This window comes from Epinephelus fuscoguttatus, linkage group LG4 (genome assembly GCF_011397635.1).
Source record: "Epinephelus fuscoguttatus linkage group LG4, E.fuscoguttatus.final_Chr_v1".
NCBI classification, from domain to species: domain Eukaryota; kingdom Metazoa; phylum Chordata; class Actinopteri; order Perciformes; family Serranidae; genus Epinephelus; species Epinephelus fuscoguttatus.
This window is the reverse complement of record NC_064755.1, coordinates 5,971,120-5,983,209: the sequence shown is the minus strand read 5'-3', so window position 1 is coordinate 5,983,209 and position 12,090 is coordinate 5,971,120. Positions and strand designations below refer to the sequence as shown.

General features: G+C 39.3%; 1 protein-coding gene across 1 annotated transcript in view; it reads right to left on the bottom strand.

The window, feature by feature from the left end:
- Positions 1-5,500: 5,500 nt before the first annotated feature.
- Positions 5,501-12,090, bottom strand: part of LOC125887250 (synaptic vesicle glycoprotein 2B-like) — a 71,255-nt gene continuing 64,665 nt past the window's right edge. The window contains exon 15 of the mRNA XM_049573929.1: positions 5,501-11,915. Within this exon, the coding sequence (XP_049429886.1) occupies positions 11,732-11,915 (184 nt within the window). The 3' untranslated portion in view covers positions 5,501-11,731. The remainder of the gene's footprint in view (positions 11,916-12,090) is intronic.

Sequence of the window (12,090 nt, the reverse complement as noted above, 5' to 3'; positions counted from 1 at the left end):
TTCTGACATTACAACCTAAATTCAACCAAATATCAGTGTAGAAAAATGGTGGCCAGCTGGTGTGGTATGAGCTCATAATTTATATCATATTAAATGTGTTGGCTGTTAAAAAAAGACCCATGGATGTAGCCCACAATCCAGGCCCTAGTCTGTAGCTAGCTTATTGACTATAGGCTACCCACCTTTCTTGGAGAAAACTGGCACACATAGTGACACCCTTTCTTTTGCCTCTCCTCTCTCTCCTTTCTCTCTTTCCTTTTGAGAAAACTGGATTTTCTTGTAGTACTAGGTAGCATGATGATGACTGTAGCGTTCTAGCGCAACTACTACTAGGCACTGTCACCATCAGTGCGCTAAGGCAGGACCAAACCATTTCATGCAGATACAGGGGGGTGGTCAGTCAATATGGATGTTTACTTTTTGGTCAATGGGGATATTTAACTTTTACTGCCAAACACAAGTTACAAAGAGATCATTTATTTTATTACTATATTTGAAAAAATATATTCTTAATGATGATGGTTTAATAATTTTATATTAATTTTTACCTATTTTTGGGGCCCCTGTCAGTCAGGAGCCCTTGGAATCGTTCAAACTTTTCTCCCCTATCCACCTTATTTTCAAACACGGAAGTAAATAGTGCTCAACTTCCGTGTTTTTGTGTGTGACTTCCAGTCAGCCGCTTTCCCTCATGCTTTCCCTTACCGGAGCTAACGGTGCAAGCTAATTTTTTTCAGTTTTCAATTGTTTATGTTAGTCAATCAGTTAGTTAGTTAGTTAGTCTGTGTATTTTATATAGATAACTGTGCCCACGTTTCTGTTATCCGGTAACTGCCGGTAAAAATAATTCCCTCTGAATGCGAATAAATCGCACTTCAATCAAAAACTATGAACCAAAAAAAGCACAGTCTATGCCAAGTGAGACAAACTGCTTGATCCCCGTCTCCAGTGTACCAGCAGAGAACCTGCAGAACTGAAATCAGCGACAAAACACACCGGGCTACACAGCCTCTCTACCTGAGCAGCTGAAGCTGCGGCTCATACCCTCGACACACAGATGGTGCTTCTGCATGCCAGCCAAATGTGTGCGCAACTGTGAGAAATAAATATGTGAGGTGCACGCTGCTTTTCTATCTTTTTTTTCCCTTTTCTTTCTTTCTTTCTGTCAGCGACATACACTCCTAACACAGGACGGGTTGTTTTTATTGACTGAGTTGATTATTAAGCCATAGTGATGTGCGGATCGGCTCTGATAGCACCGGAATCAGCATGTACGCATCAACCATCCAGCCATTACAACATGATTGAGCTAGCAAAGCAGTTTTGTGTTGCTATGTGTGGTATTTATTCAGTTTTGGGAAATCACGATGTCTAGAAAGCATCAGTGGCTGCAGCTGACAGGGACAGCTAACACTAGCAGCAAAGCTAACATCAGGACATCATCTGTTAAAAGCCTCCCGTTGTCTGATACGACATGAAACTACTCCAGTTAGCTCAATCATGTTGTAACTAAGACATCCGCTGGAATTTTTTTTTTTTCATGGACCGTTTATTGAGTTATTACAGACACCGCTAACGGTTAACAGCTAACAGCTAACGGTTAGCCCAGCTAATCTACGATAACCATGTTAATTACTAAACGTGTACACAGAAATAGTAATGTTTGTTCAACCATTGTGTTTACAGACTTTACAAACATCAGATTAGTCTAAACGGTGATATAGTGACGTGAAAAATGTGATATATAGCTAAACTCAACAAGGTAAACAACAAGGCGATTCCCATTTACACAGTGGTCAAGAGTGCTGGACCGGAAGTGTCGCACAAAAAAAACGGAAGCTGGCTGTGTTCTGTTTTGCCTCCATGTTTCTATAAAAAATAAGGTGGATAAGGTGCTACTGGGTGCACAGCATGTGTGGGCGGGTCAGGTCCCCTCTGGCCCACCCATTCCCCAGGGCCTGCCTGAGGCCAAGCAATTAGCCCATTCTGAACAGCCAAGTTTTAAACAGGCATTGCATTTTTGAAGTGCCAGATTTCAGATTACAACTCTGACACTAAAACACACCCAGATTCACACTGTATATATCTGAATCATCTTCATCCTCCTGAAGGGATGATTGCTGACAATCATCAATCCAACTGTCTGCCCTTCCTGAGTGAATGCAGTATTGCATTCCAACTGGGCTTTTTCTTTAGATTTTTTTTATTATTATTATTGATTTTTATGTGCTTTGATGTCATGACCAGAGTTTGGTCCTTGATTTGCTGTCTAAACCCTGCTCAATGTGAGATGTGTTTTTATTAGTAATAAATCTAAACAAATGTTAGTGGACTGATAAACTCATTTTATTGGTCTGATTTGTCACAGCCACAAATACACACAGTAACAAACAGAAATTAAATCAAACAACAAAACAGTTTTGCACTGAAGGAATTCTCCCTCAGCAATGAAAAGACAAGACCATGATTTAAATTCAAACAAAAAACTAATTTTGGCTTTTATCTCTGCATTACAGCAATGACAGACACATACAACAGATCCAAATAAATAACAACATGAATCAATAAAAAGATGCACTGTATTAATTTTCCTGTTATTACTGGAGCTATGGTACTGTACATACAACGTAAATCCTGCAGATGGCACTGTGGCAGAAAGTGTGAGAGAAGCAGAGAAGTTTTTGTCCAACTTAAACCCATCTTGAAACTCTGAGCATGTTGTTACAGCGCAAGAGGATAAAATCTGCTCTCAACCGGGACAGAGGAAAACTCACATGGTGCAAATGCATTTGAGTGGCAGTTCAGCTTTCTACAGGAGCAGCTTCAAGGTTACCAGCAGTTGCAAATGCATCTTTAGGTCAGCTGGCTCCTACCATTGCTTAAAGGGTGACTGGTATTTTTCAACCCTGTTTTCCCATATGTTTGTGTCTAAGTGATTAGTGGGAACAAAAGTTTTGAAACTGGTCCAGTATTGAGTGAGCGGGCTGCAGTTGGCAGCAGCCGAAAAGGCTGCAATGTAATCCCTTGGGGCAATAGCACACCCTCAATATATGTCCACCAAAAGCGCTTGTTTTTGCCACCGACAGGCTCAGATTGTTATTATAAGTGCTAACAACATGATGGAAAGCATCCTTACAGAGATGGACCTTTGTTGGGAAGAGTAAGATCCTTTTTGTTTGACCCAAAGCAGCCCCAAAATTGGCATTGCCAAACCCACCAGACTCCATTGAAATACACAGTAATTTTAGCATGTGTGGAGCCAGAATACTTTTACATCTAACTAACTGAATAAACGGTCTAATTGGTGATGAGTTGGTGATTATTGGAACAGTGGAAAGATGAACCAGGGCGGCTTTTGTGAGTTTTATTTTGTTTTTGTGAACTTCGAATAAAGTCTGTTTTACGATAATAAAATTACTGTTTATTTAAATGGACTCTGGTGACTTTAGCAATGGCGATTTTCAGGTTGTTTCTGGTTTAACACAAAGGACCTCACTCTTAAACAAAAAGGTCTATCTCTGTGGTGATTCTTTTCATTATGTTGTCAGACACTTAGAATAACAATCTTAACCCCAGTTTCAAAAACAAGCACATTTGGTGGACATAAACTGACAATGGACAATTGCCCAGAGTAGTAACATTGCAGTCTGTTTGGCTGCTGCCAGCTGCAGCAGTCTCTCTAAAAACTGAACTAGTTTCAAAATCTGTTGTTACCATTAGTTACTTGGACACATAACATGAGAAAATTGGGTCTGACTTGTAAAATACTAAAGCTGCCCTTTAAGCCCCTAAGACTTTCAGTCAAAAGAGAGATTTTTATGTAAGAAAATGACATACTGGCAAAACAGCAATCTATGAAGTACATGAGTATGAGTCTCATTGATACTGATATGAGTCTTGTTGATATTTTTGATTTTATCTAGTTATCTGAGAACTGTATGTCAATGCGATTAAATTTTCAGATTACAAAAAGCTAAAAGGTGCCAGTGTGCTTAAAAAAAAACTTGGCAAGGTTTGAATTTCTCTCTCAAGTGCTCTCTTTTCAGTCTTTACATATCTTCTTGCATAACTTTTTTTTGCTTAACAGCTGTGCAAAACCAAGTATGCGTTTGAGGAGAGACTCAGTGGCCATACAGCAGTTAAAGCTTACCTAGGGTGACTTTTTTCCTTATTCTCTTTTTATTTGTATGACCCACCAACTCATTCTTAATTCCAGGTCATCAAATACCGGCATTTTGTGACACCACTCTGTGTCCCACAGTGATGGAGGGTAACACATTGTAAGATTGCGGTTAGGTTTAGGCAACAAGACCATTAAGTTAGGATTAGGAAAAAGGTTATGTTTTGGGTTAAAATAGGTAGGTAACAGTGGGGACGGTTACAACAGCTCTTATTTCTTCAATCAGACACATGCAAGAGTGATGACACTCATATTGCAGGTGCTCAGTTAGACGACACATTCAACATCTGCTGATGCATTTATTGCAAAAAATTTTTTGGGGATACGAAATTATTTTTTTTTCAGGAGCAGTATTTTTGTTATACTGTTTATAAATAAATCAAAACTTAATTCGTTTGAATCATTGTTTAGTTGGCTTCTATGTGACATGGTTAGTATGCATCAAGGTTAATGTGTCTAGCCAGCACATGATGTTCTGTCACAGCTAATAGGGTGAGGTCAGTTGCAACATCTGACTTCTTCCATTCAAATAAATATTGTGAACAATATGTCATATGTATTCATTTTAAATGGTATGGGTAATTAGCAGACAGATGTAAGTTTATATATAAAAATTTGGTTGGTGTAGTCCACATAGTCTAAGAGTAACTGAGTAACTGTTGCAACCGTCCCCGGTCTCCCCTACGTGTTTTTTTTTTTTTACGTAACAAGACGTCAATAGGCAAAACAACACTGACATTGCATCAGTTGTTCTCAGCATCTCCTATTGTTGCAGATGGCTTAGTCGGAATTAGTTTTATTGAGATGCTAAAGCATGCCTTTGGCATCGATATCACACACTGAGGGGTGTGACAGAACACTGGTATTTGATATTCTGGGAATGAGAATGTGCTGCACACACTGAACCAAAATGTTTTTTTCTTCACTGATGAAGGAAATGTCACTGAAACAGCTAGTGAGTGTGTATCTCTTAAAAATAAAGTGATAGTGCCGGACAAAGCAACAGTCCATCAAAGTGGTTTCTCATCCTACATGGAGACACAGTAAACATTTCAGCCTCAAGATCACGCCACGGCGAAGCAAAGAACAGCAGTGGAAGGTGGATGGTAGGATCCGTCTCAGATCCACATCTAGTCAGTAGCAGACTATCCTTAGTCCAAAACAAAAAGAGTCTCTTTGGAAGACATTACAGACAGACAAGCAGTTGCTTCTTACTGTTGACACAATATATATCTGTGTTACGAGCCCAGAGCGCAAATCCAGCCAGTGATCATTTCTATCTGTGTCAAAGTGCTGCAGCTGTTTCTTTATTTTTGTGACAACACAATCCAGAGCCAGACCATTTTAAACTTGAAGACACATTGAAACAGAGCAAAGAATAAACATTAGACAAACATGCAATCATTTACACAACTGCAGCACAAAACCTTCTGTAATAAATACATAGTCAACATGAAACTGTACAGGAAAGGTAGAATAACACATCCATCCTCCACACACTGGTACTGTAGCCACGCTGGTTTCTGTAGAGTTGCTTTAGAAAGTGATGATAGAGAGAGAGAGGGCAAAGCCTAAGAAGTGGCAGTAACAAAAAAAAGAAGAAAAGCAGGGCCATGAATGTTGAAACTATATGTCACAACTGATTATAGTTCAAGTGATGGAAATGACTGTGAATGGAACTGTCTGTCAATCATCAGTTGCACTGAAACTGCCATTTATTATGTAAGATGTAACACTTTTTTGTATATTTTTAGATCATTTTGTAGATCAGCATGTGTTCAGAAACTGCCTACTTCTTATAGAAGTAAAATTTAAAAAAAAATCTAAAAAAACAAGTCCAAAGCAGTCTCAATTGTATCTTCTCTAGTCTCGCACAGCCAGACGTTTCTCTACAGTGAGTCAGTGCTAGAGGAAGGTCTGGTAGCACACATTATCTTTCTGCTAAGGAGGAACAAACACTCTGGCCAGTGGCGTAAGCTAATTACAACGGGCCCCAATGCATGCTATTGTGATGGGCCCTAATACATGCTAGTCACTAGTTATACGGTGCACACACACACACCACTGGCAACTGTCTATAATAAACCAAAGGAATTTACAGTTTTTCTCGATTGCTAAAACGCTAAACCCTATTGTCTGAACCAAATGCTCAGTTGCCTGAACCCACTGATTGAATCAGTCACTCTTTTGGCAAAACCATAAGCACTTTTCACCTGTTTAGACACAACTTGCCAACACATTTTCATTGTGATGCACCTGTGTAGCATAATGCTGAGCACAGGTGGCAAAAGTCAAGCACAATTAAAGCACAGGTGTCACCGGTTGAGCACAACAGCTCAAAATTGATCACACTTGTGGCTAATGATGTGAGGGAACATATATAAGCCAGTTCAGAGAGCACTGGTTAGGAGCATCCCATCTCTGTTTTTGTTTAGGACAATGTGAGTTTTCACAGAGCCCTCCAGGTTAGAGAGTGGTTCAATATGAACCAAGGTTTTATCAATCTTTGCCTTCCACCGTACTCCCCTTTCCTGAACCCCACTGAAGAATTCTTCTCCTCATGGTGGTGGAAGGTATATGAACGCCAACCTTACACCAGGGTAAATCTCCTGCAAGCCATGGAACTAGCCTGTGGTGACATAGGTGTGGAGGCATGCCAAGCCTGGATACGGCATGCCAGGGGTTTTTTCCCCGTTGCCTGGCCAGACAAAATGTGGCCTGTGATGTGGATGAAGTCCTGTGGCCTGACCCAGTATGGAGAAATGATGCTGTGGCTGAATAATGCACTTCTCATTTGTATATTTTTGTACTTTACTTTTACGTAGGCTTACTGTATACAAGTGCTAAATGCACAAGATTTCTGTTTGTTTTTCTACTGTACAAGTGCTACGTGTAAATGCACAGGATTTCTGTTTTTTGTACTTTTTTTTTTTTTTTTTTTTTTACTATGTACAAGTGCTAACTGCACTGGTTATTTTTTGTTTTGCAACATGCATTTAGCCTACAGTGAACAATAAACATTTATTTCTACAGCTTCATGTCCTGAGCATTGTGTTTTCTATTTTTCTATGTAGTGTTTAGTGACTGCTCAGTAGTGTTTTTAATTTTGATTGACTCGGGGCACGATTTGACAACATAGTTCAGTTTTGAGCACAGATTGAACTGTTTTGAGGTGAAAGTTTGGTTTTGCAAGAAGAGTCTGAGGTTTTGTGAATGTAGCTTGAAAACTGGGTTTTGTGTTCACAGTTTAGAGAAAAGGAGAGCAGCTTTCGAGAAATGTGTCTTAGCAATCGAGAAAAACTGCAATTGAGGGAGCTTTGCCACTTTTTCTTCCTGTGCTTTTCTTTGTCCTGTCTTACCGCTGCATCAGTGTTTAAAAGGCATGACTGTTTGCTGGGCTTGCAGATGTGCTTAGCTTGTCAGGCTTGACAGATTTTGGGCCTTACCTAGCTATCAGATTGTGTCATCTCATCACATGATCAAATAGAGACTTGACATAAGACAACATAAACATCAACCAAAAATCATTTTTGCATACCTGCATATGACAAAAATGTCAAAGAAAATAAGTTAAAAGTTAATGTAGAATAAGCATTAATTTTGTTATAGACAACTGACTAGAACAACAGAGGAGAGGAGAGATTCATGGCTGTCTTTGCATTTTTAAGGGCATATAGTAAATGCTATCATTTTTAGTTTAATGTGAGTTCTCCTACAAAAACAGGTGTCGTTCTGAGGTGGCAATCTAAACCATTTGCATTTGGACTGAGCTAGATTAGTATTTTCCCCAAGGTTTGCCTAAGCTACACTCGACACAGATTTCATGTTATTGCTAAAAGAGGTTGCAGTACTGGGGGGGGGGGAAGTACCTTTTATCTTTCTTTGTAATGCACCAGGTGAAAGACAAATGTTTCACCTGATTCATCTCTTTTGACCTTATCATGTAGCACTTGGTTTCAAATCGCCTTCATTTTTCTTCCATCAGGTAATTTTGTGTCCTCCCCCTGCATGATAAATGGCAGTTACCCTCATTTTCAATTCCCAGGCATTTTCATCATTTTATTTATTTTATACTGGGAAGTGTGTGGTTCCACAGCAGGATCTCAGCCACTGTTTGTGCAAAAATGAAGCTCAAATAAACTGTGATTTTCAATTTCTTCCACAAGATGGTGCAATAGTGCCAATAAAAGTGTAGGCCCAACAAGCATGAAAGGAAACTGAGACTGAAGGTGAAAATAAGTTAATTTAAGAAGGAAAAAGAAATACGTCAGTCTTTACATTAGCAACATTAGTTCACTCAACAGGCCAAACGTTGTCTAACAGGGGCTCGTTTACATTGCTGTCATTGGTTCTAGAAAATACGTACATCCATAACTCCAGGTCAGACACAGAAAAGTAAATGTCAACTCTTGTTAACAGAAATATGTTGTCTGTGTAAGTAAAGCCAACTGACTCTGTACTGATAACAGACTGAAGACCAGAGGGGAGGTGATCGGACACATGCAGAACACAGCACACAGAGGAACTGTTGGACTTCAATACACAAATAAATAGTTTCACTTCAAGTAACACCACTGCAGTATTCATTGCTATTATGCCCCTCTATTAGTTTGATGCTATAGGATGTTAAAAACTGCGAGCTAAATGGTACGGCAAAAGCTATCAACCAATTAACTGAACTTCAGTTCACACTGAGGTTGGCAGTTGCAGAAAAACATCTTCAGTTTCACAAAATTCATTTACAATCTCAATCGTGTTAACAAAGAAATTTGCACATATATCACGATATGTATTTTCCACCCATTTGCATTAAGACAATGTCTGCACTGTAATTTGATTGGTTCAATATTGGACACTAAAAGTAGTTTGTAGTTCAGATCCAATGGTCAGCTAGCTCAGGGGCAGATGTTGTTAGCACTCCTTACATTACTCTGTGACATGATAAGAATCATGGGTCTTGTAATGATGAGGCTGTTACAGGAGCACTTGCTCCAACTTCTACTTTCTGAGACGAATAAACAGTAAACTCAATAACACAATGGATGCTCCCAAATGTTGAATGCCTTAAATTGCTAATGGTACATAACCAACGTCATATGAACTTGAAAAAGAGAGAAAAATAATTTACAGCTACCCAAAGGCTTGAAGCTTATACTGTTGCTGCAAACATGTACAAAAAAGGATTTATCCTCTTTTGAAAAATGGAAAAGTGTTCACAGTATCTGCAGTATGATTAGTTTATATCACCCAATAAAATGAGGATTCAAGTTTCAGTTTGACTTGAAATATGAAATTCCAAATTGACCAAATAATTTTCAAAATATATCAGTCATTAAAATTAAACTTGATAATTTTAAGTGGATTTTGTACAAGTGATCACAGAACTAGCCAGCCAGAACTAGAAGACATCGGTAACAGTACAAGTCAATTGTTGACAACTGACAGTTGGGCGAGCTGAATGGAGTTATTAGTTCACCACGTCTGTTAATGACACTGCAGGAGCAATGTTTTCAAGTATAATTGATGTACAAAGTAGAGGGGAACTTTAACCTCTGTGGACTCCAAACTGCAACAAGCTTCTTTCACAGTTTCAACACATCGGAGTTAGGGTTATTTGCTTTAATTGCCATCAAGCTTAAAATGGTGGTAGGCATGAGTTGAGTTGCGCCCTAATAAACTGTCCTATGTTAGTCTTCTTTTCTGGTGTGGAAGTCAGAGAAATGTCACAATGTAGCAAATGAAGACTTGCACACAGAACAAAGAAAGACTGAAGCCTGGATTTCAAAAATCTCTATGTTGCATGTTGAGGGGCTGTACTGACAGTTAAAATGGTGCATAAAGTACAAAAAGTGCAAACATTTCAGTCCATGTTGGACTTTCCTCATTGCAGAATGAGGCATGAATACTGGTTTATCATATATGTAGGTCACTTGTACAGATTCACCTGCTCAGTCACTGGCAGATTCATTAAGCACTAATTAAGACAATTACCAACAGGCTACATAATTACAAGTCCAATAGCAAGCACTGCTGGTATATATACATGCATACACTCATCAGCCACTCTATTAGGTACATCTGTTCAGCTGCTTGTCAACGCAAATAGCTAATCAGCCAATCACATGGCAGCAACTCAAAGCATTTAGGCATGGAGACATGGTCAAGACAAACTGCTGAAGTTCAAAAGAAAGGTGATTTAAGTGACTTTGAGCATGGTATGGTTGTTGGTGCCATATGAGCTCAGAATTTGGTGTAATCAACATGTAAGCATGGATCCATCCTGCTTTGTATCAACGGTTCAGGCTGGTGATGGTGGTATAATGGTGTGGGGGATATTTTCTCGGCACACTTTGGGCCTCTTAGTACCAACTGAGCATTATTTAAAGGCCACAGCCTACCTGAGTATTGTTGCTGACCGTGTCCATCCCTTTGACCACAGTGTATCCATTTTTTAAAGGCTACCTCCACCAGGATAACTCGCATTGTCACAAAGCTCAAATCATCTCAAACAGGGCTTTTTCAATTAAGCGCAGATTTCCTTAACCACGTTGATGGACTACCCTAGATAGAATATTCCAGTGTTTTCTCATAACACTGCATATGTCACGCCCAAGTGGTGAACAGGTAGTTCTGAATACACAAGAGAAGGTTTTGGACTTTTGAGATTTACTTTTGGTCAGTAATTAATTTCTGTTTCTAACATAGGCCTTAACAAATGCCTGATCCAAGACTTCATTTGGATATCCCCTATTAAGGAATTGATTGAAAAGTGTGTGAGCTTCTATCTGGAAATTCTTGTCCTTTCCTGACCAGGTGCACCTGTAAGAGTGACCTACATATATGATGAGCCAGTATGCACGCCTCATTCTGCACTGAGGAGTCCAACACAGTGTTTGCATTTTTTGCACTCTATTGATATCCGCACATTTTTAACTGTGTACAGCCCTGAAATATGCAAAATAGAGATTTCTGAAATCCAGATATCAGTATGAATCTTTTTTTTGTCCTGTTTTGTCTTCCTTCGCTACATCTAGCCCAGAAAAAAGTGTCACAGAGAACATTTGGCCAGGATCTGAATCAGTCCCTATCATGCATGGAACCACTGGCCAAAAAAAAAACAAAAACCAAGAAGCAGAGGATATGACAGCCAGTTAGATCATCTGATTTACGCCTAAAGTTAGACACAAAAATAATATTCTTCACTCACATCATAAACATGAGGTTAGTAAATCCAGTGTACCTTAGTAAAGTCATTCATCATTAAAGAACAACACTTTGTTTAACAGAAAACAAATTCTCAGTTTCCAGTTGAACACTGACAGTTGTGTATACCTGAACCGCTCTACCTGCCACAAACCTGTACAAAATGAAAAGACTTTGCTTAAAAAATTAGAGCTTGGCAATTTACATTTAAGCTGTTTCCATTCTTGCTTTCTTTAAAATGCAGAGTGAAGTCAAAATCAATTCAAAAAGCTTCCAACGTTAAGCACATACTGTATGTTTTGGCCTCTCCCTCCCCTTATGGCTCCCACCTCCAGATCTCACATCACCTCACTGGAGGATTTTCTCTCGTGTGTCAGGCAGTTTAAGGGCCACCAGGCCACCACACACTAATGCAGCAAAGGACAGCAGGATAGGGATGGCTTTGGTGATACCCACGAAGCTGGCGAAGATGGAGCTGCCAAGCACCGCTGCCAGCTTACACAGAGCGTTCAGCACGCCAAATGCTGTGGCCCTGAGAGACAGACACATGACATGAGCATTGTATTGAACCTGAATCACCAGTATTTTGATTTTAAAGATCTGTAAACTTGACATTTTTGTCACATTGACAAGTTTTCATGATACATTTGTGCACTAAATCAGTATTTTATTTTTTTTTTCCTTAGTATTTTTTATAATGTACAGAC